Below are 27,862 nucleotides of genomic sequence, written 5' to 3'. Positions count from 1 at the left end.
CTGCTGTACTTTCGTATTGATAACAGTCTATGGAGGTCCTGCTGTACTTTGGTATTGATAACAGTCTATGGAGGTCCTGCTGTACTTTGTGTACTTTGGTATTGAGAACAGTCTATGGAGGTCCTGCTGTACTTTGTGTACTTTGGTATTGATAACAGTCGATGGAGGTTCTGCTGTAATTTGGTATTGGTACCAGTCTATGGAAGTCCTGCTGTACTTTGGTATTGGTACCAGCCTATAGAAGTCCTGCTGTACTTTGTATTGATAACAGTCTATGGAGGTCCTGCTGTACTTTGGTATTGATAACAGTCTATGGAGGTCCTGCTGTACTTTGGTATTGATAACAGTCTATGGAGGTCCTGCTGTACTTTGTGTACTTTGGTATTGGTACCAGTCTATGGAAGTCCTGCTGTACTTTGGTATTGGTACCAGCCTATGGAAGTCCTGCTGTACTTTGGTATTGATAACAGTTTATGGAGGTCCTGCTGTACTTTGGTATTGGTACCAGTCTATGGAAGTACTGCTGTACTTTGGTATTGATAACAGTCTATGGAGGTTCTGCTGTACTTTGGTATTTATACCAGTCTATGGAGGTCCTCCTTTACTTTGGTATTGGTAACAGTCTATGGAGGTTCTGCTGTACTTTGGTATTTATACCAGTCTATGGAGGTCCTGCTGTACTTTGGTATTGGTAACAATCTATGGAGGTTCTGCTGTACTTTGGTATTGATAACAGTCTATGGAGGTTCTGCTGTACTTTGGTATTGATAACAGTCTTTGGAGGTCCTGCTGTACTTTGTGTACTTTGGTATTGATAACAGTCTATGGAGGTTCTGCTGTACTTTGGTATTGGTAACAGTCTATGGAGGTTCTGCTGTACTTTGGTATTGATAACAGTCTATGGAGGTCCTGCTGTACTTTGGTATTTATACCAGTCTATGGAGGTCCTGCTGTACTTTGGTATTGGTAACAGTCTAGGGAGGATATCCAATCTGTGCTGATGTTTCTGACAGTCGGAAATTCGGCTCTTACCATTCAACCTATTCAATCCAAGTGTTGATTTTTCAACTTGTGGAAAAATCCTCACAGTCCAAAAACACGTAGATCGGAGAATGTATGGTGCGATTCAGTTCCAGAATTGGAGAAGTACTCGCCAATCTATGTGTTGTAGTCGACGAAAGTGCCTCTGTTTTCGACTATTTTCTGTGGCTGCAGATTCGACTTTTTTTGCCCCTCCAATGAGTGTTACTGACCCTTCTTACTTTATGGGAAATACTGAGCTGTGGGCTGCTCGCTCCAGCTCCTCCACCCTGCAGGGAAATCTGTTCTCTGTCACTCTGTACCTAACACATCCTGAGTGTGATTTCACCTACTCTCCTATTTGATTCATTACCTGAACATTACTTACTGTAGATCTTTCCTGCTATTCCCTGGTTTTTGCTTTGATCTCTGTTTTGCCTGTAATCCCTGCACATAAATCTGATTTCCTCAACTGGGCTGATCTTTGGGCAATAAAAGCATATGCCCGTAAAACACCAGAAAGGTGAGGATCACCCGGATGAGGGGCAACTGCTGCTGTATAACGTGGGGACTGGACAGCTACACAATAATTATGGACTTATATATTGTGGCTGATTAAAATGAGGAATATTGCAATGTATGTGGCTCACTATAGACAGTGTAATATGTGACTTCTTCTCTGTGCCCTACTGTGTTCTTGTCACTGTTTATATGAATAGTACATGCCGAATATCGATAGATTGTAATGGTCACACCTCCAGGATCTGCACCTGAGCCATGTGTCCTGATAACAAGTGAAAGTGCTCTTCCCTGCAGCTATAGGAAATAATTATTTTGATGCTACTGTACATTCTGTGGGGCAGCACAGACGGTGTAATGGTTAGCACTGAGGTCATGGGTTCGATTCCCACCATGGCTCTGTGCGGAGTTTGTATATTATCCCTGTGCTTCCGGTACTCCGGTTTCCTAACACATTCTAAAAATATACTGTTAGGTTATTTGGTTACTAACAAAAATTAACCAGAGAATGTCTGTGTGTGCGTGTATATGTGGTAGGGAATATACAGATGGGTCAGGTCCCATCTTTGCAGGGGATGGCGCTGGCGTCGCCAGCCGCCATCCCCCGCCAGCGCCATGGCGATGGTGAGAAGGGGACGCGCGCGCACACGCGCGCCCCTTCCGACGGCGCTTCCATCCGTTCCCCGGGTCCCCGCCGGCTTGCCGGCGGTAACCCGGGGTCCCCGCCGCCTGCCCGCACCCCCCCTAACCCCCCCTAACCCTGTCCGTCTCCCTGAGGCGGAGACGGACAGGGTTTCCGTCGCGCTAGCGACGGAGACTGAGACGCGCGTGCGCGTGAGACGCGCGTGCGCGTGAGACGCTCGCGCGTCTCAGTCTCCTCGCTGGCGTGGCTGCTGGCGGGTCGCCAGCGCGTACGTTCTGGCGACCCGCCAGCAAGGATGAAAATAGTAACATACTGTAGATTGTAAGCTCCACTGTGGCAGGGACTGATGTGAATGTTCAAATATTCTCTGTAAAGCGCTGCGGAATATGTGTGCGCTATATAAGAAACTGGTAATAAATATAATAAATAAATAATTTTGTATGATGTAAGGGGGAGCCGCAGCTATTCAAAGCAGAAGCAAATGGTGAGACGCGACTGAAAAGGTGACTGCTATTCTTATCTAAACTAACACCTAATTACTGTACCTATAAACAATAATGCATTGCTATGTATAATATATTACTGGTGGATCTTGTTTTATGTATAACAAATAGTACATTCCCTAAGAGTGCTAGCCAATTCCTTCAGAGGTTAATCTACTATCTTGAAGATAAAACAACCAAAACAGCAACAGGATGATACACAGCTAAAAATGGTTACATTCTGCCATGAATGCTGAAATGTGAACAGACACAAATGAGTACGGCACTCGCACATTTCACCAAAGTGACAAATGGACATCTTATCTCATATTAATAAATTAGATGTATAAATAGCTGTCGCTCTGTGTGAGTGGGAAGAAAAGAGACAAGCAAAAAACGAGGCACTTACCACAGCCTTCAACAGGATCAGACGGAAAAAAAGAGCAAACGTACGCATTAACTTTGAGTCGGAATATTAGAGAGATTTTAATAGTCATTGCAGTTTTGTGTAATCCCCAGTTGAGACTTCCAGAACCTCTAGCAGGCCAGCAACCAGCGCACTCAGACTGAGCTGCTGATTGCTTAGAACTTGGCCAGAGTCATCCTTAAAGGGCGATACTTGGAACTAGTCATGTCTGAAGACATTTGTGCTCTAGCTTTCAGCGGATTAAACACGCCACATTTCATCTGTTCTCAGCCAGCCAGATATTTCCTTTCTGCAAATGAGCTGGAGCAGAAAATCTATTTTACCTTCTGCTTTACTATGTGTTTTGGGGAAGTGCCGATAATTATCTTCCAGCAGCAGAATGCTTAGGTTCTTGGCTTCGACCCGGTTTTATTTGATCCCATGTGTGATATACTGTACAGTGTATACCACCTTTTTATGGCTGTCTGAAGGCCAAGCAAATAATTACTATATAAGCGTAGGGATTCTCAGACTTAAGAACAGATAGATGTGGTGTTATGTTAACTTTGTATTTGCTCCATCCCATGGCGGAGACATGCTAAGTAGTGTATGACATGTACCTACCTAGCAGAAGTCAATTTAGTGGTGGGGGACTATCAGGGTCAAATTCCCAATTGGGATTTTTATATTACATGATACAATACCCACACGTGTGTTGCATTGCCACCTACACAATACAGCAGTGATGGGGAACCTTCGGCCCTCCAGCTGTTGTTGAATTACACATCCCAGCATGCCCTGCAACAGTTTTGGCATGGGCAAATAGCAAAACTGTAGCAGTGCATTCTGGGATGCTGGGATGTGTAGTTTGACAACAGCTGGAGGGCCGATGGTTACCCATCCTTGTAATACAGGGTGACCACAAAGTCAAACCTTGACTATTTCATAATTGTTTATATCATCTAAGCACAAAGTATTAAACATTAGACTCATGCCCCAGCCATACCTATTCAATAGCCTCTATAGACTGGATTTATAAAAAACTTCTAAAAGTTTAAGTTCTGGTGTAGCCCATAGCAACCAATCAGATTTTAGCTCTCTTTCCTATATTACATACTAAAAAATTAGAGAGAATCTAACTGGTTGCTATAGGCAACATCACCAGTTTTCATTTTTCAAAGCTTTAGCAAATCACCTATATGGGTAATTTTTTGTATTTACATCACTGCCTAGAATAAGAACACATTGTGGTGTGATTCTGTTCCAGAATCTAGATCAGGGTTGCCTACTTTTAAAGTCTCTGGAAGAAGCCCGGATAGGAGACTGTCAGCAGCACTTCAGGGGGCGGGGCCTGATGTAGATGTCATCAAGGGGACTGGAGACCAGTATGGCAAATCCCGCAATTTGCGGGCCTTTGGGGAGGGGACGGGCTAAATTATGCAATTTGCATCTTTAGCCCCACCCTCTCCGCAGAAAAGCCACGCATTGTGGTCATTTACTGCTGCAGCCAGTGATATGCAGAGGGTGCCGCCGGTATCCGGGAGGGTTGCCCACCTTTCCAGGGGGGGGGGGGGCACAATTTTGGGGAACCTCCCGGGTATTCCAGGAGAGTAGGCAACCCTGATCTACTATAGATGGGATTCCTTCTATGGGGGAAATTTACTAAGATGGGAGTTCTATTTCACATGGGATGTCGCTAAGGGCAACCAGTCTATTATTTTCTAGAAGATGCTAAATAAATAAGAAGTAGATTCTGATTGGTTGCCCATAGCATCATCCCATGTAAAATAGAACTCCCATTTTAGTAAATGTTGGCCTATGTGTTATATGGTGGTGGGAGATATAAAGTGTATAATTGTCTAAACCAGTGGTTGCCAAACTGAGATTTCTTTTACGGCCAAAAGTTTCCTATTGAGAAATTCAGAAAAAATATTAAAATAAGTAAATTATGATTATACTTCTTTCTTAGGTTCAGTTACTGGATGAGGCACAGGATTCTCTTGCGTTAGTTCACGTATATTTTTAGACTGGCGGCCACCACATTGGGTTTGCCCATACATTGCCCATTAATAATTTAAATTGGTCCTGGACTATCAAACCAGGGCACCTGTGCAAGTGACCAGGAAACACCTCACGGTGCCCCGGCACCCAATTGGGAACCACTGGTCTAATCAAATCTAGTCTATTTCTGTATGTTTATACAGTGTGCATCCTGTGTTCCTATAATTTTAGTGAGAGTGACTCAGGGCAGCCCAAACTCTGCCCGCAGCCCTGTGGGAACATTAGTTCAACAGCGTTATGAATATACACACAGTTTATGACTTGAATGCAAATTAGGAACTGTCTGCATTGGCTTCCCTACATATAAATGTGTTTTATAAGCAGATTATAATGCTAAATTCAGAAAACATTTAAATGTGAAATTTACAATTGTGGCACCCTACAGGCAAGATAAGTTGTGTTGTGCTGTAGCTCCATCACAGTAATCCTGCAGCTAGGGATATGCATGTATGACATCACTGCTCTTACTCCGGAAATCAAAACTTTAAATAGCAGACCTGGCATTATGTTAGGCCTGACTCAAACCTGACCCAAACCTGACCCATACCCATCTGAAAACACCCAATTTGTAGACATTATAATACAGGTAGAGTCTCCGGAGATCTCTTATCCGAAATATTCCAAAAAACACAGGTTTTTTTAGAATATTTCGGATTTTTTGTGTGTCCCCCCCCCCACGCCCCTTTTTCGTACTTACCAAGTCCCCCGATGTCCACGGCGGCCTTTCGGATCTTCTTCAGCAGTCCCAGGAGTGCGTTACATCACTGGTACACCTGCAAACTCATGCAATGCACCCCTGGGACTGCTGAAGAAGATCCTGATGTCCACCGGGGGACGACGTGAGACCATCGTGAGACCAGGTAAGTATGTAAAAAAAAAATCCAAAAACCTTACAAATCCCTTATCCAAAATGCTCGTGGTCCTGAGCATTTCAGATAAGGGATACTCAACCTGTAATATAAACTGCACATTAAGCATTAAATGCACATCAAACCCATTCACAAAAGACAGTTGTATGTACAGGATTGGTTCCCAAACCTGGTCCTGGTTACATGAATTGCATATTAATTACAAATGTATCAAAGCTACAATACTGGGTATATTAACCCAAACTGGTTTTGTTAAAAATGCAACTGGTTTAAATACATTCTAATTTCTCTGCAAAACTTGCTTACGTTTCTGCATTGAATAAACTGAAATAAATATTCATTTAAGCCTTTTTACAAAAACAAGCAATGTTTTATGCATAATAAGAGATAAATAATGCAAGGAGTGTAAAAAATGCTTGGGCTGCCAGCCACACACATTCCCCATTAATATTATATAGCAGGGACGTGCAGTCAGGGGAGGCAGGGGAGGCAGTGCCTCCCCTGTCATTAATGATTAATGTAATAAAATAATACAAAGAAAATACTTATGACACATATTATGTGTCATAAGATATGCTTTGTATTATTTTAATAATTTTTTCTCCATTTTTATTAGTTTAGGAGGCACCAAGTGCGGTGCCTCCCGCTGCCTATAGTATAGTATTAGATGCAGGGGGTGGGCAGTGGGAGGGACAGAGCACCCGGCAGCAAAAACCCATTTAAAAAAGGTGTATACACGGCACCTATAGCAGTGCCTCAGTGACAGGGACGTGCTTTCTGCCTATATGAAAGCACGCCCCTGTCACTGAGGCAGATGTGATTGGGGACAGTGGTGACTCCTCACTGACAGGGGCGTGCTTTCATATAGGCAGAAAGCACGTCCCTTATTAACACGAGGCTCTGTTATAGGTGCCGCTTATATAGTCACTAGGTGATTCATCGCGCCCTACGGGCGCTCTTCACACCGTCGTAAGGGGCTGCGCCCCCTTCATTTGTGAACGTTTGTATATGAGAAATATGGTTAGAATTGTATGAAAGATGCCCTGTATTGCAACTTAGGTGTCCGCAAATCGCGGGAGGGGGGGTCGCGAAGGGTGCCGCGAATTGCAGGAGGGGGGGGTCGCGGGGGGGTGCCGCGAATTGCAGGAGGGGGGGTTGTGGGGGGGGTGGATGCTGCGAATCGCGGGAGGGGAGGGATTGCAGAGAATCGCGGGAGGGGGGTTACGGGGGCGGGGGTTGCGGCGAATCATGGTAGGGGGGGTCGCGGGGGGTGTGCCGTGAATCACGGGAGGGGGGGTCACGGGGTGGGGTGCCGAGAATCGCGGGGGGGGTGTGTGTGTGTGCCGTGAATCGCGGGAGTGGGGGTTGCGGGGGGGGGGGGTGTGACGCGAATCGCCACAAGAAAAAATCAACACAGAAAGGTCAACACATGTATATGTTGACATAAGTGTGGCACTTCATTGGTGTCCATGTCGACACATGAGAATGAATATGAAAACATTCAAAAAATGAAAAAAAAAAATTCAAAAACTCATGTCAACCTTTTTCATTGTCGACCATAGCCATGTCAGTGTTTTCCATGTGCAATTTAACTCTGGAGCTGCCGCGAATCGCGGGGGGGTGCCGCGAATTGCGGGAGGGTGCCGCGAATTGCGGGAGGGGGGATCGCGGGGGTGGGTGCCGTGAATCGCGGGAGGGGGGGTTACGGGGCGGGGGTTGCGGCGAATCATGGGAGGGGGGGTCGCGGGGGTGTGCCGTGAATCACGGGAGGGGGGGTCACGGGGTGGGGTGCCGAGAATCGCGGGGGAGGTGTGTGTGTGCCGTGAATCGCGGGAGTGGGGGTTGTGGGGGGGTGGGGGTGGGGGGGGTGTGACGCAAATCGCCACAAGAAAAAATCAACACAGAAAGGTCAACACATGTAAATGTTGACATAAGTGTGGCACTTCATTGGTGTCCATGTCGACACATGAGAATGAATATGAAAATATTCAAAAAATAAAAAAAAAAACTTCAAAAACTCATGTCAACCTTTTTCATTGTCGACCATAGCCATGTCAGTGTTTTCCATGTGCCATTTAATCCTGGGGCTGCTGCGAATCGCGGGGGGTGCCGCGATTTGCGGGAGGGGGGGGTTGCGGGGGGTGGGTGCCGCGAATCGCGGGAGAGTGGGGTTCATGGGGGTTCCGGTGGGGGGTTGCCGCGAATTGCGGGAGGGGGGGGGGTCGCGGGGGGGTGCCGGGGTGCCGCGAATCGCCGGAAGGGGGGTTGCGGGGGGTGTGACGCGAATCGCCACAAGAAAAAAATCAACACAGAAAGGTCAACACATGTAAATGTTGACATAAGTGTGGCACTTCATTGGTGTCCATGTCGATACATGAGAATGAATATGAAAATATTCAAAAAATGAAAAAAAAACTTAAAAAACTCATGTCAACCTTTTTGATTGTCGACCATAGCCATGTCAGTGTTTTCCATGTGCAATTTAATTCTGGAGCTGCCGCGAATCACGGGGGGGTGCCGCGAATTGCGGGAGAGGGGGTCGCGGGGGTGGGTGCCGCGAATCGCGGGAGGGCGGGGTTCACAGGGGTTCCGGTGGGGGGTTGCCGCGAATTGCGGGAGGTGGGGGGTCACGGGGGGTGCCGCGAATCGCGGGAGGGGGGGTTGCGGGGGGGGTGTGACGCGAATCGCCACAAGAAAAAATCAACACAGAAAGGTCAACACATGTAAATGTTGACATAAGTGTGCCACTTCATTGGTGTCCATGTCGACACATGACAATGAATATGAAAAAATTAAAAAAATTAAAAATAAATCTTCAAAAACTCATGACAACCTTTTTCATTGTCGACCATAGCCATGTCAGTGTTTTGCTTGTGCCATTTAATCCTGGGGCTGCTGCGAATTTAGGGGGGGGGGGGTGCCGCGAATCGCGGGAGGGGGGTCGCAGGGGGGGTGCCGCTAATCGTGCAAGGGGGGGTCGCGGGGGGGTCCTTTTTGCCGCGAATCGCCGGAGGGAGGTCGCGGTGGGGGTGTTTTTTCCGCGAATCGGGGGGGGGGGGGGGGTCACGGGGGAGGGTTTGCCGCGATTCGCGGGAGGGGTTGGTCGCGGGGTGGTGGTTATGCCGCGAATTGCGGGAGGGGTCGTGGGGGGGTTCTTTTTGCAGCGAATCGCGGGAGGGGGGGTCGCGGGGGTGTTTTTGCTGCGAATCGCGGTAGGGGGGGTCGCGGGGGAGCGGGTGTTTTTGCCGCAAATCGCGGGAGGGGGGCGCGGGGGGGGGGAGGTTTTGCCGCAAATCGCGGGAGGGGGGCGCTCACCTGGTGGCTGTGGAGTAGCAGTGCTGGGCAACATGGGAAGGCAGTGGGTGTCTGGCCCTGTCTGTGGGCTCACTGGGCTGGTTCTCTGTCACATACCTCCCAACATGACCCTCTCCAGGAGGGACACAATGCTCTGTTTCTAGACTTCCCCTTAATGTATGATTGCCATCACCTGTTTTAAACAGGTTAATTTCTCAGAAAGGTGTTCAGCACAGATGAAGGCAATCACACATTAAGAGGAAAGTCCAGGAACAGAGCGTTATAGACACAGACACCCACTTTGAGTGACAGATGTAGCCAAATATATAGGAGATTCGAGCCGCACAGTGCACCACTGCACAGCTCGTCCCCCGACTTGTATTGCCGTCGCTGGGGGGGAAGGGGGATGCACGGAGCCAGGCTCGTGCTCCATGCCGTCTCTTACCCTCTCCTCTCTGGGGTCTCTCTTCTGCCTCCCGCCCGGTGCTCTGGGTGCCAGTCACTGCGTACTGCTTAGGTAAGCAGTGTTGCGCAAAATTGTGCTGTGTGTGTGTGCCGCTTGTGGAGGCTGTGGGGCAGAGGTTCAGATGTTAGGGGGTGTGGGGGGGAATTGTGCGGAGGATCAGATGTTGTTGCGGCATGGGGGGTATCCATTGCCCCATTGCCGCTAGCGCGGGGGGGGGGGGGGTGTTGGATGTCACCATCGGTCGGACCAGGGATGAGGGTGCGGTGGTGGCTGTGACAGTGCCTCTCTGTTCCCAGCCACCACTGCACGTCACTGTTATATAGTAACATACTGAAAGTCAGTATATATTTGTGAGAGCGCAGTGATGTACAGTAGAACATATTTGGGCTGGATTCCAAACAATATTATCATTATGTATGTCGTGTTAGCGGGCATATTGATGTCTTGGTATGATGCAATCGTTTGTACCTTGGCAAATGAGATCATTGCTGAACAACATCAGTCTTATGAATAACATCAATGATTTCATTTCGTCTTACCTGGCCGTAAAAGGCGACTCGATAATAACGCCCAAATAACCTCTTCTCTGCATTTACAACTTCTGCAATTTTTAGATAGGATCTGTGAATTCGGTAATACAGCTCTGACAGCCTCTATAAATGTGGGCACATAGAGGAAAAAGAAAGCATACGAATTACTGCTTGCATGTTCATTATTACCCTTGTCTAAATCTACATGACATTATAATGGGCGCGGTATAGCTCACAGGCAATGTCTAGGTTGACAGTTATTAATTTGACCACAAAAGGTTTACATGGAAAGGTCGACACGTGAAAAGATCGACACAAGTTTTTGGTGTCAATGTGACACCACGTCGATCATATATCGCGTACCCTGGCATAGCTCACTTCACTGGCTCCACTACTGCTATGCTTGGCACACTTTCCCATTCCCATGATTTTTTACATGTGGAATTTTTTATGTGTCAACTTTTTGTGCATGCCAACCGTTTGGCGGATTGACTGTTGACCTAGACATTGTCTATCAGACATCCAGATACCTACAGTAGTTTCAGAGCCACTATTTATCAATATTTCTCAATAAAATTAGTGTTAATAAAGCAGGAATTTACTGTACAACAAATTGGTCCACACCTTGCTCATTATATTTTATTCTATTTAATTTCTTGTTATTATTACAGCTATGCTGATTGAATTCTGCTTGGTGGGCCTCTCTATGTTTCTTGTACAAATCTCAATATCCATACTGTATGGTGAAGCAGAATTTTGTGGCATCACATCAGAGCCGCAACAAAGGGGGAGGGTGTGGCGGCTAGGGGGCGGCATGTCTCAGATGCTGGATGTGAAACCCATGGTGGGGAAGGGGGAGTGGGAGACGGAGCGGAGGCACATTACTACCTTGCCCCTGCTGTGGAAAATCCTAGTTTCCACCCTGACCATATAAACAAAACAACAACAATATACTACAGTATAAAAGTAAATACAAGCTGTTATTTTCTGCTGACTTAAGTCTCAAATGGGGCAGTACTGTGCTATACAAGTTAATGGTCATTTACCAATCACAAAATTCCAGATGTGCCATGCACTTATTATAACATTTATGAAACCATAATAATAATAATAATAATAATAATAATAATAATAATAATAACAACCAGGCATTACTAGGGAGGTAGGGGTGTAGGCTTTGATGTACACTATTTCCCAGTTTGCCCCATTTGCTTGATGAATGTGGCCTACTGGCAGAAAATGGTTCCACAATAGAATTGCACATCTCCGATTATATTGTGAAATGTGTAAAACAATAAAGTAGGAAATATTAATGTATACCGTAACCTACACTCATGCTGACAAAACAGTGTATTGAATGAAGTCAGTGAATAGTCTTGAGGGACGGTCTTTATCAAACTAACAAATAATATTCTGAATAACTAATCAACGATCAGAGCCAGAAATTGCCTGAGAAAACATAATAGACTATGATCTTTAACATTTACCTTTCCTTAGATCATGGGTTCTCAAACTCGTTCCTCAGGATCCCACACAGACCACATTTTCCAGGTCACCCAGCAGGTGCACAGGTGCATTCATTACTCATTGACACATTATAAAAGATCCACAGGTGGAGCTAAGTATTTTACTTGTGATTCTGCAAAACATGCACTGTGTGGAGTCCTGAGGACCAAATTTGAGAACCTGTGCCTTAGATGTTACAACATTATATAACAGCACAATATTAAAAAAAAAAAAATTCTATGAGTTTTTCAAACAGTATCTGGCAGCAGACAAAGTAGGCTTAATAAACAACCAACTGCTTGGATGGATTTAGTTTACTACAGTACATCTGTGCTATAGTAGCTCCGATGTCAGGTGCAAATGTCGTCCAAAAATGAATTCGCTTTTTAAATGAGAAATGATTTGTACTGTAATTCCTGAATGCCAGAGTTGCTTCGCTAGGCTTATGTGGGTCATACTCTCTGCCTAGTTGTCATGATTATACAGCATCAAACAATCTTTCAGAAATAAAACAATAATTTACTTTGAAGTCCCGCTGCTTCTCAAACACAGCAATGACTGGCTTGCTGACATCAGCTATCAGCTCATATCTTTCAGATTTCCAGAGGTAGTCCACACACAGATCCAGCTGTTCTACAAGAGTTGTCTGCAATGACACAAAGCCATACAGTACATTACACAAAATATAGAATTGTTGCTTTGCAGCTATAGGTTCATCATTGTGCTACCTGCTTGGAGTTTGTATGTTCTAATATGTTGGTGTGGTTTAATTGGCTTCTAACCAAACTACCCTGGTGTGTGCACTGTACAGCAGTCATGTCCAAACTATGGCCCTCCAGCTGTTGTGAAACTACAAGTCCCATGATGCCACAGTATTGCTACCAGGCAATGCTAAAACTATTACAAGGCATGCTGGGATGTGTAGTTTCACAACAGCTGGAGGGCCACAGTTTGGACATGCCTGCTGTACAGTATATACGGTATGTTGGTATAGCTGTACTAGGGAAAGGAGTGTAACTGGAACAGGAGCTGATATGAAAATATAAACATTATTTATGTAATCATAAAGTCTACATTCTTAATGTTGACATAATAATATAATGCTGACATTGAACATGTTGGTATGTACAGAATGGGGTCATTCAGGTGAAGTCACTGTAGGGCTATCGTGCGCAAAATACCGATGTTCAATACTTTGCGCTTGCATAGTGTGTGTGTTTGACAGTTGGCTGCAGTTTGGGGGGGGGGGGGCAGTGATCTCCTCCCTTTTTTTACAAACAGAGGCCATTGCTGCCAAGGCTGCTGTAAGCAGTCCAACGGTGGGAGATAGACTTGATGAGGCTCGGATCACTACTGCAACAGGAGGCTTCTACTTGCAGTATTACCACGGAAGCAGCAGTGATAGCAACTCCAACCACATCTGAATAAGCCAATGTATACATTCTGCATGTTCTGCAAACGTTTTGGTGGCTTAGACTAAACTATGGTGATGATTAGAATGTGTAAGTGTGGTTTACTAAGTGTGGCTGGAGACTGAGATGTATGCAGGGGGGGGTTAATTATAAAGTATGCATGTATGTATGCATGTATGTATGTATGTATGTATGTATGTATGTATGAGAAGGTGCAACGTGCATTATACAGTGTAACAGGGTGAAATACAGTATGGTGTGTGGGTGACTTACTGTAAGTAGGGTTTGCATGTTGGTAATGCGTATTTGGAGTAATGTAGTAGAGTAGTATCCTTTCTTATATCATGCTCTTACCTCATTGTAGGGGGTATCTTGCATCCCTGAGTCTTCCTTCATCGCCCCTTCTTCCCTGATATTTGGAGTGATGCTCTGAAAGGCTGGCCACCCCATGGAAAATAAACCTACAAATGAAGTTACTACATTAGTGCTTCACACTCCACAACCTAATTAAACAAGTATGGCTGCATTGCATGGAATGCACCATATAGGGATATGCAGTACAATGCAGTATATCTATAATGCTGCAATATATTTTGTTACTGCAATACGTTGTAACCAATGAGTGATAGCCACAAATGATTCCCCTGTTTAAGCTGGTCATGCAGCCCAAATGCCCCATTCTTTCTGCTTCTTGTCAGCAGCTTACTCCTCATATGGGAGCCATTGGCAATTGAATTCGATTCCATTCAACAAAATTATAAAGTATCACTACGTCAACATGCAACAAGCAAATAGCCGAAATCAAGCATTCATTACAAACTTCCCTCCACGACCATGTCACATGCGGTGTTAGGGAACTCACTTTTTACACCCGTTGAGATTAGTAATGAGTTATAATCAGAGAGCGTTTCCTCTTCCAGCAGCATGCTTGGAGCCTGACTGATTTCAGTTTTCCAGTAACCTACAGTAGTTTCACATAAGATTAGTAAAGGTCCCATACAGAGATGTTAGGGCATGCATGTTACAGAGAATGAATGGTGGTACATTCCAGATACTGACATTTAAATTACAACTCATTTATAAAAAAGTGGGTTATTTGTCACCAAATATTGCCGATAACTGAATGTTGTTGAGGGGAATCTAAGCAAGCCGCTTTCACAGGTTGGGTTGAGAATGATGAGCTGACTCTGATTACGGGCCCGGTCAGGAGAGGAGTCATGGCCATCTTAACATATGAGCTCAGCTGCTCATGGGCCCCCAATTCTAGAGGACTTTGAGCTGGGGCAGATTGGGTTGTGAGCATCTGCCTCCTTAGCTTCTTGAGAGGCAGTAGAGAAAGCTGCCTGCTCCATCTGATGGTGAATTGCACACAATCAGAAACAGCCCAGCCTGAAGGCAGACAGTGAATGGCTTTCACCATGCTGATAGGTGAATGGCTGGAGCTATCCACCAATTAGAGCCAAGCATTATCTTCCTGCCTCTCAGCCTGCATTCAGACAGTGAATGGTTGTCAGTATGTTGACTGGTGGATGGCTGGAGCTATCCACCAATCAGAGTGCTGAAAGTCATTAACCCCTTCCCGACATTGCCTTTTATGTTAATTTTTTTTTTTTTTCCTCCTTGCGTTCAAATAAGCGTAACTTTTTTAATTTTCCGGCTATATAGACACATGAGGGCTTTTTTTTTGCGGGACAAGTTGTACTTTGTAATGGTACCATTTACTATACCGTATAATATTCTGGGGAATCAGGAAATAATTCAATGTGGGGTAAAAAAAAAAAAAAACGCCATTCCACAATTTTGCGCTGGTTACGGTTTTTTTGGAGTTCATAGTTCGTTTAAAATGATGGGTTATCTTTATTCTATGGGTCGTTACGATTCTGGTAATACCAAACTTATATAGTTTTCGTTATGTTTTACCACTAAAAAAAAAAATCGCAACTTTTACGGTTTTTCTAATTTGCGTCGCGTCGCCATGTTCTGCGGCTTATAACTTTTTTATTTTTCCACCTACGGACCTGGGTGAGGGCTCATTTTTTGCGGGCTGAAGTGTACTTTTTAATTATTTTAATTATGGGATATGGGCGACTTTCTGATCTCTTTTAGTTATTTTTTTTTGGGTACGCGATGCGAACAAAAAACGTAGTTTTGGCGTTTGGAATTATTTTCCGTTTACGCCTTTAACCGTGCGGGATAACTAATGTTATATTTTAATAGATCGGACTTTTAGGAACGCGGCGATACCAAATATGTTTATTTTTTTTATTTTTTATTTATTTTTATTTGTGAAATGGGGAAAGGGGGGTGATTTGAACTTTTAATATTTTTTTTTTTTTTTTTTTTTTACTTTTACTACAAGGCCCCCTAGTGTACTTGACCACTAGGGGGCGCGATCGCCTGTACTAGGTTCAGCCATAGAGCTCTATGGCTGAACGTAGTGATTTTCAGCACTTTCTATTACATCCTGCCTCAGGCAGGATGTAATAGGAATACTGACACGGCCAGCACAGGGGTCTACATTAGACCCCTGGCTACCATGGCAACCGATCGGCACCCTCCGATCTCGCCGCGGGGGGCCCCGATCGGCGCCAGAGGGGGGCGCCCCCCCTCCGATCAGCTATTTAAGCACTGCGGTCGCTTTGCCCGCGGTGCTTAAAGGGTTAAACGGCCACGATCGGCGAACTCGCCGCTCGTGGCCGTGAGAGCAGGGACCTGGCTGTAATATACAGCCATTACCTGCTCTCTTTCAAGCCAGCTCACTCCGTGAGCTGGCTTGATTCCCCCTCAACCGACATATGACGTAAATGTACGTCATATGTCGGGAAGGGGTTAACTGCATGGAAGCATGTGGAGAGATGAAATGGGACCAAAGGAGGTGAATGTTATGACTTCAAATGTAGGTGCTACTAACACCAAAATAGATTGATTACTACAGTACATCATAACACCTTTGGGGAAGCTGTTGGTTTCAATATGCTTTGCAGTTTAGTGGGCCTCAGACCTTAAGCTGCTATGATAAACATCAAACCTCAACATTTCCCATAATACCCACCTACCCCCACTGAGACTGTCTACTAAAATGGAGGTTTTGTAGTCTTTGCTCAAACAATTCATTACCATAAACCCCTGAATTTCACAAATATCTCTCCCAGTGGAGCCCAGAAACACCCTAGAAATTGTAACCTCCCCAGATAGCACCCACTCCTGTCCCTTTAACAGATGTCATAATGGAAATGGACACGCGCCCAATGTTGGGTTCTCTGTCTGGGAACTGGCAGAGGCTGCTTGTGTGGGAGGGAGGATGGGGCACTACTCTGGGCAGGGCCACATCTTAAAAGAAAAGTCACTTGCTGACAGATGGTCCCGCAGGTGTGATGGCCTACCAGGAATCTTCCTGTAAGGTCTATGGACAACCCACCCCTGGCCTAATTCATACATTTATACAATGACGGTCTCAAAGTTTACTGACAGTCTTTGGCCATCTCAGGGTGGTAACTGGGATTGGTGGCTTAACCACAGGCATATCACAACTGTTTTTAGGGAGCGGGTCTCATTATACAACTCCGAACCCATACGCAGAAAACATGGCACCAGCGTCTACGTGATCATTTGTGGGGTGGGGGTCTGCCTAAAAATCCTCAGTTAAGATTGCATTAGCAACATCTGATCAGGCTCTACAGTATATCCTAATCATAATACCTGTGCCAGGTTCCAAACACCAGTCTAATGCTATTTATCTGTGCAGGTGTTCTAACGGGAAGAATGCTGGTAAGCACACGGTTACCTGGGATCCCAACACAGGCATTCTCCTGCTTACATACTGACTGTGTATATTGTGGGACATTTTGATCATATACTGTTTGTAAGTCGTTCATTTCTTGGAGGTGTAATGAAAGCAGGAAACATGCATACTTTTTATTAGCCTACGTTTTTATTACATTTGTAAGAAATATAACCCTACATAACAATTTTTTATATATAATAAATGCGGCAATGCGACAAATGTTTAGGGAAATTTTTTGCAACCGTAAATGAATAGTAGTGGACCCAGCTACATGGCCATTGAGACTATATATTACAAAAGCATATTGACATAATTCAATAGAAGGTAACAATAGGAGCAATAATGGAGAAAGAGACACGGGAAAGACACACAATGGGAAAGGCACGACACGTAGAAAGCATGTGACGGGAAAGGTACGACATTGGAAAGGGGATAACGGCACATGGCCAAGCCTTTCACTACACCAAGCAATATGATCTATGACTACTACACAGTATTGAGGCATAATGTAATATAAAATGTGCTAGTGCATACATATTTATTACATCTTATTGTTCACATACAGTATTCCCCACATGTGTTCCACTGTCTTCCACAAGAGCACATAGAGGTCATTTAAACAAAAAACAAGCGTTATGTTGATGGCTTACAGACGTATCTTACCTTTCCTTTTTAAATACTCTGCAATTAATGCGGCAATATGGACGTAGCACATGGCTGCCTGAAAAGATATAAAAAATACTTTGACACCCTGATGTTCATGTAAGAGAAACGTTTTCCTAGAACTATACTGTCCAAATGTGTGTGCAAGCATAAATGGCCAATAAAGTTGATTCAAATATCCACATAAAATGCATGTATGTTACCATGGGCTTATGAGCCAAGTACCGTAAGAAATGACACCCAGCCAGTTTCAGTGCATGTCTTCGTGTTGTAATACTTCCCTTCATTTCAATAATGTTAATAATGTTTCCCTCATGGACTTTTTTAAAACCCTTGATACAGGTCTATCGGGAAAGTACTGAGACTATTTTTTTATGCCACACAAAACAGGCGCATGGCATCGCTGTAGGTCGGGATGGGTGGAGAGGTGTTTCAGCTGCACATTCCATCTAGGGCAGTTGTGAGCCTTTACAGTATAGGGATCGAGCTGTAAATTAGGTGGCGTGTACCATCGAGCAATGATATACAATCAAGTTTTGAGTTAAACGCTGATCGGCATGGCGGTAATGAATATTTATCGCAGCTAGTAGCCATGCTTTTGCTACACAGTACCCCAAGATCACATTATGACCATGTTCCCATTTAATTTTATGCACATTAAAGTTTACCAGTTGTATTACTAGTATGCCCTCCAGTTCATTTTATACCACATTACAGTGAGCAGGCCCAGGGGCATACCTAGATATAGTGGCAGGCTCCAAGGCAACATTTTGTAAGGGCCCCTATGTACCATCCAATGATTAAAAAGCATATAACACATGTAACGCATACTTACCTACTTTCTGGCTGCCCTTTCCAGGAGAAGGCAGCCAGCTCAGGGGGGCGGGCGTGTGGGGAGTAAAAAGGGGTGGGGCGAGGCAGAGCCACACGTGTGGCTACTTGTTTGTGGGTGTGGCCAGGGCGCTCATGCCGTTTCAGCCTTGCCCACCGCCGTGCAATGCCATTTTAAAGGCATTGCACGGCGGTGGGCGGGGCTAAAATGGTGCGATTCGCGTCATTTGACCCATGGACCCCACCCGCCGAGGGGGGGGGGGGGGTCGCGGGTGCCGGCGGGTGTGTGTGTGTGTGTCGCAGGAGCCGGGCAGCTTTGCGGGAGGGTTGCCCTTCTTTCCGGGGGGCCGGGAGGGGACCCGATTTCCGGGACCCTCCCGGCATTCCGGGAGGGTAGGCAACCCTGATGTAACTGTGACAGGGAAGGTGGTCCCCTCTCAGCTCTGGGCCCCATAGCAGCTGCACTCCCTGCACCTATGGCAGCATGATTCTCATGTTACATTAATGCTCTTGGCATGTAAGCAGTATGCCCTTTTATCTATAACATAAATATGTTACAGGCTGCTCAAGTATGTACAGATTATGTCAGGCAATAGAAAGAAGTATGAAATACTGAATGTGTACATGTAGAATGACGGATAGGCGAAAACTATAGTTCTTAAGTCATAAATTCCACTCTCACTACAGTGAAAGTGGAAAAAGTTTATCTTGGAAGCATAGGCAAGAGCATTACTGCACCAAAACTCTTAACCAGAACCATCTGCTTACATTTCTGAAGCAAGGAGACTTTCTGCCGAGCCTGTGGGATGTCTAGACAATGGCTCAATCAAGCATTAGAGATAACTTTCTGTGTTATATTATTTTGAATCTTTTTTCTGTATGCAATTGACAAACTATAGTACCTGACGTGTGGTAGACTATGTACGTCAATGCAAGCAAAATAAGTTATGCCCCCCTTCCTGTTTCTCCCCCTCTAATTTTTTTCCTTCTCTATCTCCTCTCTCCCCCTCTCTCTTTTTTCCTCTCTACTCCCCCCTCTTACTTTCCCCTCTGGCTCCCTCTCTAACCCCTCCTTTTTCTTTTTACCTCTGTCCCTCCTTGTATACCAAGTATAAAAGCAGGTGGATCAAGGTATATTTATTGCAATATATAATTACTGAAAAACACTTAGGGGGAAATTTACTAAGATGTGTATTCTATTTCACATGTGATGTTGCTATGCGCAATCAATCAGACCCTGTCTATTATCGTCTAGAGGGTGCCAAATAAATAAGTAGATTCTGATTAGTTGCCCATAGCAACATCACATGTGAAGTACTGTAGAATACACATCTTAGTAAATTCCCCCCTTTGCTTGTAATTACAATCTTTATATGATTTATGAGACTATATACTGTATATTGCAATTTCTACATATATCCCTTGATAACAATGGCAGTCTATTTCCATGTTGTATATTTGAGACATATGATGATTGCTATTCTAATGAGATCTCTTTAGGTGGGGAAATCTGCCAGGGAATAGCTATTTCCTTATCTAACTTTACCAGGCAGTCGCACAAATATCTAATCCAAGCTCAACAAATCCTATGAAAACATATAGGTCGGAATTTAGCATACGAAAGAACAGACATTTTTTGTGAGCTGCTATGAAGCCTGATGATTTATTAATTAGTAGTACTTATCTCCTATATATTTGGCTACATCTGTCACTCAAAGCGGGTGTCTGTGTCTATAACGCTCTGTTCCTGGACTTTCCTCTTAATGTGTGATTGCCTTCATCTGTGCTGAACACCTTTCTGAGAAATTAACCTGTTTAAAACAGGTGATGGCAATCATACATTAAGGGGAAGTCTAGAAACAGAGCATTGTGTCCCTCCTGGAGAGGGTCATGTTGGGAGGTATGTGACAGAGAACCAGCCCAGTGAGCCCACAGACAGGGCCAGACACCCACTGCCTTCCCATGTTGCCCAGCACTGCTACTCCACAGCCACCAGGTGAGCGCCCCCCTCCCGCGATTTGCGGCAAAACCTCCCCCCCCCCCGCGCCCCCCCCCCTCCCGCGATTTGCGGCAAAAACACCCGCTCCCCCGCGACCCCCCCTACCGCGATTCGCAGCAAAAACACCCCCGCGACCCCCCCTCCCGCGATTCGCTGCAAAAAGAACCCCCCCCACGACCCCTCCCGCAATTCGCGGCATAACCACCACCCCGCGACCAACCCCTCCCGCGAATCGCGGCAAACCCTCCCCCGTGACCCCCCCCCCCGATTCGCGGAAAAAACACCCCCACCGCGACCTCCCTCCGGCGATTCGCGGCAAAAAGGACCCCCCCGCGACCCCCCCTTGCACGATTAGCGGCACCCCCCCTGCGACCCCCCTCCCGCGATTCGCGGCACCCCCCCCCCCTAAATTCGCAGCAGCCCCAGGATTAAATGGCACAAGCAAAACACTGACATGGCTATGGTCGACAATGAAAAAGGTTGTCATGAGTTTTTGAAGATTTATTTTTAATTTTTTTATTTTTTTCATATTCATTGTCATGTGTCGACATGGACACCAATGAAGTGGCACACTTATGTCAACATTTACATGTGTTGACCTTTCTGTGTTGATTTTTTCTTGTGGCGATTCGCGTCACACCCCCCCCGCAACCCCCCCTCCCGCGATTCGCGGCACCCCCCGTGACCCCCCACCTCCCGCAATTCGCGGCAACCCCCCACCGGAACCCCTGTGAACCCCGCCCTCCCGCGATTCGCGGCACCCACCCCCGCGACCCCCCCTCCCGCAATTCGCGGCACCCCCCCGTGATTCGCGGCAGCTCCAGAATTAAATTGCACATGGAAAACACTGACATGGCTATGGTCGACAATCAAAAAGGTTGACATGAGTTTTTGAAGTTTTTTTGTCATTTTTTGAATATTTTCATATTCATTCTCATGTATCGACATGGACACCAATGAAGTGCCACACTTATGTCAACATTTACATGTGTTGACCTTTCTGTGTTGATTTTTTTCTTGTGGCGATTCGCGTCACACCCCCCGCAACCCCCCCTCCGGCGATTCGCGGCACCCCGGCACCCCCCCGCGACCCCCCCCCTCCCGCAATTCGCGGCAACCCCCCACCGGAACCCCCATGAACCCCACTCTCCCGCGATTCGCGGCACCCACCCCCCGCAACCCCCCCCCTCCCGCAAATCGCGGCACCCCCCGCGATTCGCAGCAGCCCCAGGATTAAATGGCACATGGAAAACACTGACATGGCTATGGTCGACAATGAAAAAGGTTGACATGAGTTTTTGAAGTTTTTTTTTTTATTTTTTGAATATTTTCATATTCATTCTCATGTGTCGACATGGACACCAATGAAGTGCCACACTTATGTCAACATTTACATGTGTTGACCTTTCTGTGTTGATTTTTTCTTGTGGCGATTTGCGTCACACCCCCCCCACCCCCACCCCCCCACAACCCCCACTCCCGCGATTCACGGCACACACACACACACACACACACCTCCCCCGCGATTCTCGGCACCCCACCCCGTGACCCCCCCTCCCGTGATTCACGGCACACCCCCGCGACCCCCCCTCCCATGATTCGCCGCAACCCCCGCCCCGTAACCCCCCCTCCCGCGATTCACGGCACCCACCCCCGCGATCCCCCCTCCCGCAATTCGCGGCACCCTCCCGCAATTCGCGGCACCCCCCCGCGATTCGCGGCAGCTCCAGAGTTAAATTGCACATGGAAAACACTGACATGGCTATGGTCGACAATGAAAAAGGTTGACATGAGTTTTTGAATTTTTTTTTTTCATTTTTTTAATGTTTTCATATTCATTCTCATGTGTCGACATGGACACCAATGAAGTGCCACACTTATGTCAACATATACATGTGTTGACCTTTCTGTGTTGATTTTTTCTTGTGGCGATTCGCGTCACACCCCCCCCCCCCGCAACCCCCACTCCCGCGATTCACGGCACACACACACCCCCCCCGCGATTCTCGGCACCCCACCCCGTGACCCCCCCTCCCGTGATTCACGGCACACCCCCCGCGACCCCCCCTACCATGATTCGCCGCAACCCCCGCCCCCGTAACCCCCCTCCCGCGATTCTCTGCAATCCCTCCCCTCCCGCGATTCGCAGCATCCACCCCCCCCACAACCCCCCCTCCTGCAATTCGCGGCACCCCCCCGCGACCCCCCCTCCTGCAATTCGCGGCACCCTTCGCGACCCCCCCTCCCGCGATTTGCGGACACCTAAGTTGCAATACAGGGCATCTTTCATACAATTCTAACCATATTTCTCATATACAAACGTTCACAAATGAAGGGGGCGCAGCATCTTACGACGGTGTGAAGAGCGCCCGTAGGGCGCGATGAATCACCTAGTAACATTAATAAGGCCGGTACTTTAGTTTGCCTAGAGTAAAATACTTGAATGCATATATATGCCTGTCAGCAGCCTGAGGGTTGCTGCAAATGCACACTGATGGTGATAATGATTAAGGTTCCCTTGCCGCTTATGATTGGCTGATTGTATATTCACCCCTCGAAGCTGATTGGAGTCTTCTTAATTTATTGTGCATTTATTATATGACTTTGTTGGTGTATTTTAAGAGAATGTTTTGGGACTTCCATTTGCATATGAGAAAAATAATATCTCCTATATAAAGGAGTTTTTATTTTAATCAAACTGAATGGATTTTTATTATCAAAGCAAATACATTTTTTCTAGTGAACCTAGTTGTTTGTATGCCTGACATATAACATGACATATGCTACTGGTATGGAGCTTGATGTATCATGCGATCAGGGGCGCTGGAACGTTTTTAGGTTGGGGGGGGGGCAAGATATAATCTCATTTTGGCGCCCCTTAAATTGCTATATGTAATTTGGGGGGGGGGCAAGCTGCCCCCTCGCCCCCCCCCCCCCCCCGTTCCGGCGCCACTGCATGCGATGACAATCTCCTCACTTAATTGGGGACTGAAATGTTAAAATGGGGACATTTGAAAGGTAAACGCTGTGCCTCATCAGGCCCCTTCCTCCAAATACAAATTCCTGAAAATTGGGGGAAAGAAAATCTAGTCGATCAACAGCATGTACTGTATCGTGTGTTATAGAGATGCTGTGTACTAACATATACAGTAAGTGGCAGTTATATTTAGCTAGAGAGATGGTATCCTATGCACATATACTGTATTATACACAATATTGTGCTCATTATGTAGAAGGGACCAAGTGTTTCGCACAAATAGGCCATTCAGGGCCGGTGCTAGGGTGTCCGGCGCCCTCCTGCAAACCATAAATTTTGCGCCCTTTCGTATGCAACATGCGCTCCTATAGAGGATGTTGGGTGCATGTACATGCATACACCATCTCAGTACTTTGTCCGCAAAATGTTGCAGGCACTAAAGGTGCCCATACACGCTGCGAGAATGGCATACGTTATGGTCTAGATCGCATCGCACGGCATACATGCAATGTGTGTGCGATGCGATCCAAAAGCAGTACAAAAAGTATGTGCAGCCCACGGAAGCACACATCGCATTGCACGCTCCTATCGCACCGTGTATGGGCACCTTTGGGCACATAACCCAGCCCATTATTTTAAAAGTGTCACTGAGAAGAGGGAAGGAAGGGGGAGGCGGTGCTGCTGCCTGTTCATCATTTGATTGACAGATGACAGGCGCAGGGAGCAATGGGTAGGCGGCGTGCAGGAGGCAGTGACAATTGAGCGCTGAGGCAGCTTTAGCAGAGCAGGGAGGGAGACAGCGCCTTTTCAGCATGGCGCCTCCCTGCTTTGCAGGAGCTGCTGAGTGGGTAGCGCCGGCCCTGAGGCCATTCCTCCGATGCACAAATAGGGCATTGCTGCTTATTAAATTAATAATAACCATTCGACTGAATGGTGATTCCTACTTGTATTCTTCGATGGTGTATACATTCGCATTTGGAAATAGGAATACGAATATGCAATGAATACGAATTAGCATATTTTATTATGCCGAAAATACCTGTAGGCAGTCGTATTTGCATACGACTGCCTACGAATACACCAAATCCAGGTGTATTCAGCTTAGTAAATTTCCCCCATCATATATAGTCAGTGAAAAGATTAGAAGGTTTGTTGTACCTCAGATAAGTCCCCGTTTCTGGCGTGGATCTTCGCCATGCTCTCCAGCCAGGTCCTACGCAGCTCCGGGGTGCTGGCATATGAGTTTGCCAAGCTGTACTGAAGGTCCACTAGCATCTCTGGATCTTTCTCATGCTCTTTCATCTGCGCTGTTGCCATTAAAACAGTTCTGATGCGCTTGGTCAGATCCTTCACCTCTGCTGGAAACAGAGTGTTCTTCGGAGAGAACAAACAAAATGTATATTTTAAAAAAAGTATAACTTTATATTGCGGTATTCGTACATCTATTTCATGCGCATTGGTTGTAATATGACTTAATTATCCACCACCTCTCTCCTCTTTAGTCTATCCATGACAATAAAAGCTTTCTACTAACCATCTTTCCATTTTCAGTCTATCCATGAAAAGAAAACATTTTATTTTATTCTAGCTCCCCAGCTAACCTTGATGGTCTGCCTGTTTCTCCCCATGATGACCACCAATGTACTTATGTTGTGTCAGTTGCATTTCCTCTGTTTGGAGCTACAAAACTCTTGTTAATAATAATAATAATAATAATAATAATAATAATAATAATAATAATAATAATAACAACATTCTACACATCACAGAGACACAAAACTTTCTACCACTAGGATGTAGTGCAGTAACCAAATACCACCCTGGCATCTCTGTGATACTTAGATGCCCAGCTACAAAGACCGGAGCTTTAAGTCTATTTAGGGATAAGTGCAAGCATAAAAAATGGTTATTTCCATGTAATTATCAGTTGAAATAATGCTTTCTTACATAAAAATATATATATTTATAAAGAACATAAAAAATATTCTTGTTTTTATTTTAAGCAAGTCAGGGAATAGGGGGGAGGGTGACAGGGAAGCACTGGTACAAGGTAAGACATACCAATTTTACACCAGAGGTTGGACCCGGGATATTGCCGCTCCATTCCGGGGCAGGGCATGGTGTAAATGGGCTGAAAAAAAATAACACGGGTACTGTTCCCCGGGAATCTGACCCGGCAAATGTTCAGGGTCGGACACGGGGCTTATCCGGGGCTCAGGGTGGTGTAAATGGTCATTATCCAGGTTATTTGGTGGGTAGAGGGGCGCGAAGAGCTGATTGGTGCTTCTGCGGCTCTGGCAGATGATGTCATCTGCTGGAGAACTGCACAGGGCGCATGTAGCAGCGCAGCAGCAGCGTTACCACGCTCTCTCCTTCGGCACAAATATTGGTGTCGAGATCTAGACCTCTCAGCCAAGTGTGAAGCAAGTAGCACAGGGTGAGAAGCTGCTTCAAACTCTCAATTGCTGAAAAGTACAGCACAAACTGCAACACAGCTACTCCGTCTGCCATCTTTGCTGCAATGCTGGGAGCAGAACCCACTCCCTCCCTTTTCCCTTTCTTGTGACCTCATCTCAAACAGCCCAAAGGTCCATTTTTAATGACACCAGCAAGGAAAGACAGGGCTGATCCGTTTTCAGTGTGAAAGGGCCTTACCCGGGAATAACCCGGATTGAATTGCAGTGTAAATGGAGTCTGAGGCAGGGCATGCCCTGGCAATTTCCCGTGTTCGATTTCCCGGGTCCTACCCGGTATTCTGGTGTAAAAGTGGTATAAGAGAGGGCCAGGGGACAGAGGAGTGGGAACCAGATGAAGTGTAGATTGAACCAGCAGAGTTTTTCAGGAAAGTGATCAGAGGGTGGCAGGGAAGAGCTGAGCGTGTTTCAGGAAAGTGATCAGAGGGTGGCAGGGAAGAGCTGAGAGTGTTTCAGGAAAGTGATCAGAGGGTGGAAGGGAAGAGCTGAGAGTGTTTTAGGAAAGTGATCAGAGGGTGGCAGGGAAGAGCTGAGAGTGTTTCAGGAAAGTGATCAGAGGGTGGCTGGGAAGAGCTGAGAGTGTTTCAGGAAAGAGTTCAGAGGGTGGCAGTGTGGCATACATTAGCAGTGCCGAGATCTGGCAGGTCTGTCCGTATGGCCAGGGATCTTGGGCAGCATGACATTTATAGAGCTGTATGACAGCTTTGCCAGTGTGCATGTACAGTACTTGCAGTGGCAAATATGGTACTTCAGAGGGGGAGGAGTAACATGGCAATGAACAGGGGGGGGGGGGGGGGACTGGGTGTAACTGAGTTCCACCACCTCTAATGGAGGGGTAGAACATTTTAACCTACACATTGGCTATGCACAGTTATTCTCTGGGGTGGGTGCCAAAAACCCTGTCTCTGCCTAATGGGGGGGGGGGGGGGGTAATTGGGTGGCATAAACAAATGAGTTCCCCCATCTCTGCATGACCACTTTAAGCCCTGGCTGTGAGGGAACTCAGTTTTCCTCAGTACAGCCCAGCCTAAAACTGGACCACCCTGGAACGTGTTCCACCATAAAATAGAACTGATGGAAGGCAGTTCCGCCCCGTTACGGCCCACTTTCAGGAAGGAGATCAGAGTGGCAGGGTAGAGGTGTTTCAGGAAAGAGATCAGAGGATAGCAGGAGAGAGATGAGAGTGTTTCAGGGAGAGATGAGAATTTCAGGAAAGACATCAGAGTTGACAGATAAAAATAAAAATAAATGTCTTTTTGTATAGAACATATGCAAGAAACTAGTTCATAAAACAACCATGATTACAACTGTAAATACTGTTCTGGTGGAAATACATGCCCATGGATACTGATAGTGTGCGAATTCCTCCAGGTATTTTGTATATAGCAATTAAGTTATTTAGCATTATTTGTTAGCCCCATCACAGTACCTTCATCTGCTTGTCTCCATTAGCAAAGTTGTTGATAATTGCCAGTGAATGTTGAAATCGAGAGCCCCCAATGCCTGCATCAGCAATAAGCTGACTTACTGCTTTAATAAGCTGTTAATACAAACAAGATGCATGTTTTCAATTTATTGTGCAACATGAAACCGCATTTAAAATATATTAGTGTCATCAAAATGAAATAAAATCAAATAAAACAACAATTAAATCACAGGAATTAGAAACAATTTAGACATAAAAATGATATGCTGTAGAAACTGCATGCTGGGGAATATATTCCCACTCACTACAGGTCCCTTTCCATAATAAAATGTCATATATTGCTGTCAATTCATATTGAATAGACATGATTTGTAGAGTTTTATATTAGAGTATAGTGCTCCACACACAACAATGCATGACTGAGATTAGCAGTTACAATTTATTCACAGCTGACAAAGAATGCTGAGACTTGTAGTTCTACCATAGCTAAATCAGAGTAC

At 45.9% G+C, this 27,862-nt stretch overlaps 1 protein-coding gene across 5 annotated transcripts in view; it reads right to left on the bottom strand.

The window, feature by feature from the left end:
• The window catches only part of DOCK10 (dedicator of cytokinesis 10), a 341,015-nt gene that overhangs the window by 35,195 nt on the left and 277,958 nt on the right, over positions 1–27,862 (bottom strand). For 4 of the 5 annotated variants that reach the window (XM_083177979.1, XM_083177977.1, XM_083177976.1 and 1 more), the window contains 7 exons: positions 27,366–27,476; positions 24,621–24,836; positions 17,656–17,713; positions 14,071–14,169; positions 13,563–13,669; positions 12,320–12,442; positions 10,300–10,413 (listed from right to left, as the gene is read on the bottom strand). In XM_083177979.1, the coding sequence (XP_083034105.1) occupies positions 10,300–10,413; positions 12,320–12,442; positions 13,563–13,669; positions 14,071–14,169; positions 17,656–17,713; positions 24,621–24,836; positions 27,366–27,476 (828 nt within the window). The remainder of the gene's footprint in view (positions 1–10,299; positions 10,414–12,319; positions 12,443–13,562; positions 13,670–14,070; positions 14,170–17,655; positions 17,714–24,620; positions 24,837–27,365; positions 27,477–27,862) is intronic. The other variant, XM_083177980.1, reaches the window with a different exon arrangement.

The sequence above is a fragment of the Crinia signifera genome, chromosome 3, assembly GCF_055691185.1.
Source record: "Crinia signifera chromosome 3, ASM5569118v1, whole genome shotgun sequence".
In the NCBI taxonomy this organism is placed as follows: Eukaryota; Metazoa; Chordata; class Amphibia; order Anura; family Myobatrachidae; genus Crinia; species Crinia signifera.
The sequence above is the reverse complement of the archived record's forward strand: the minus strand, read 5'-3'. Positions and strand labels throughout refer to the sequence as shown.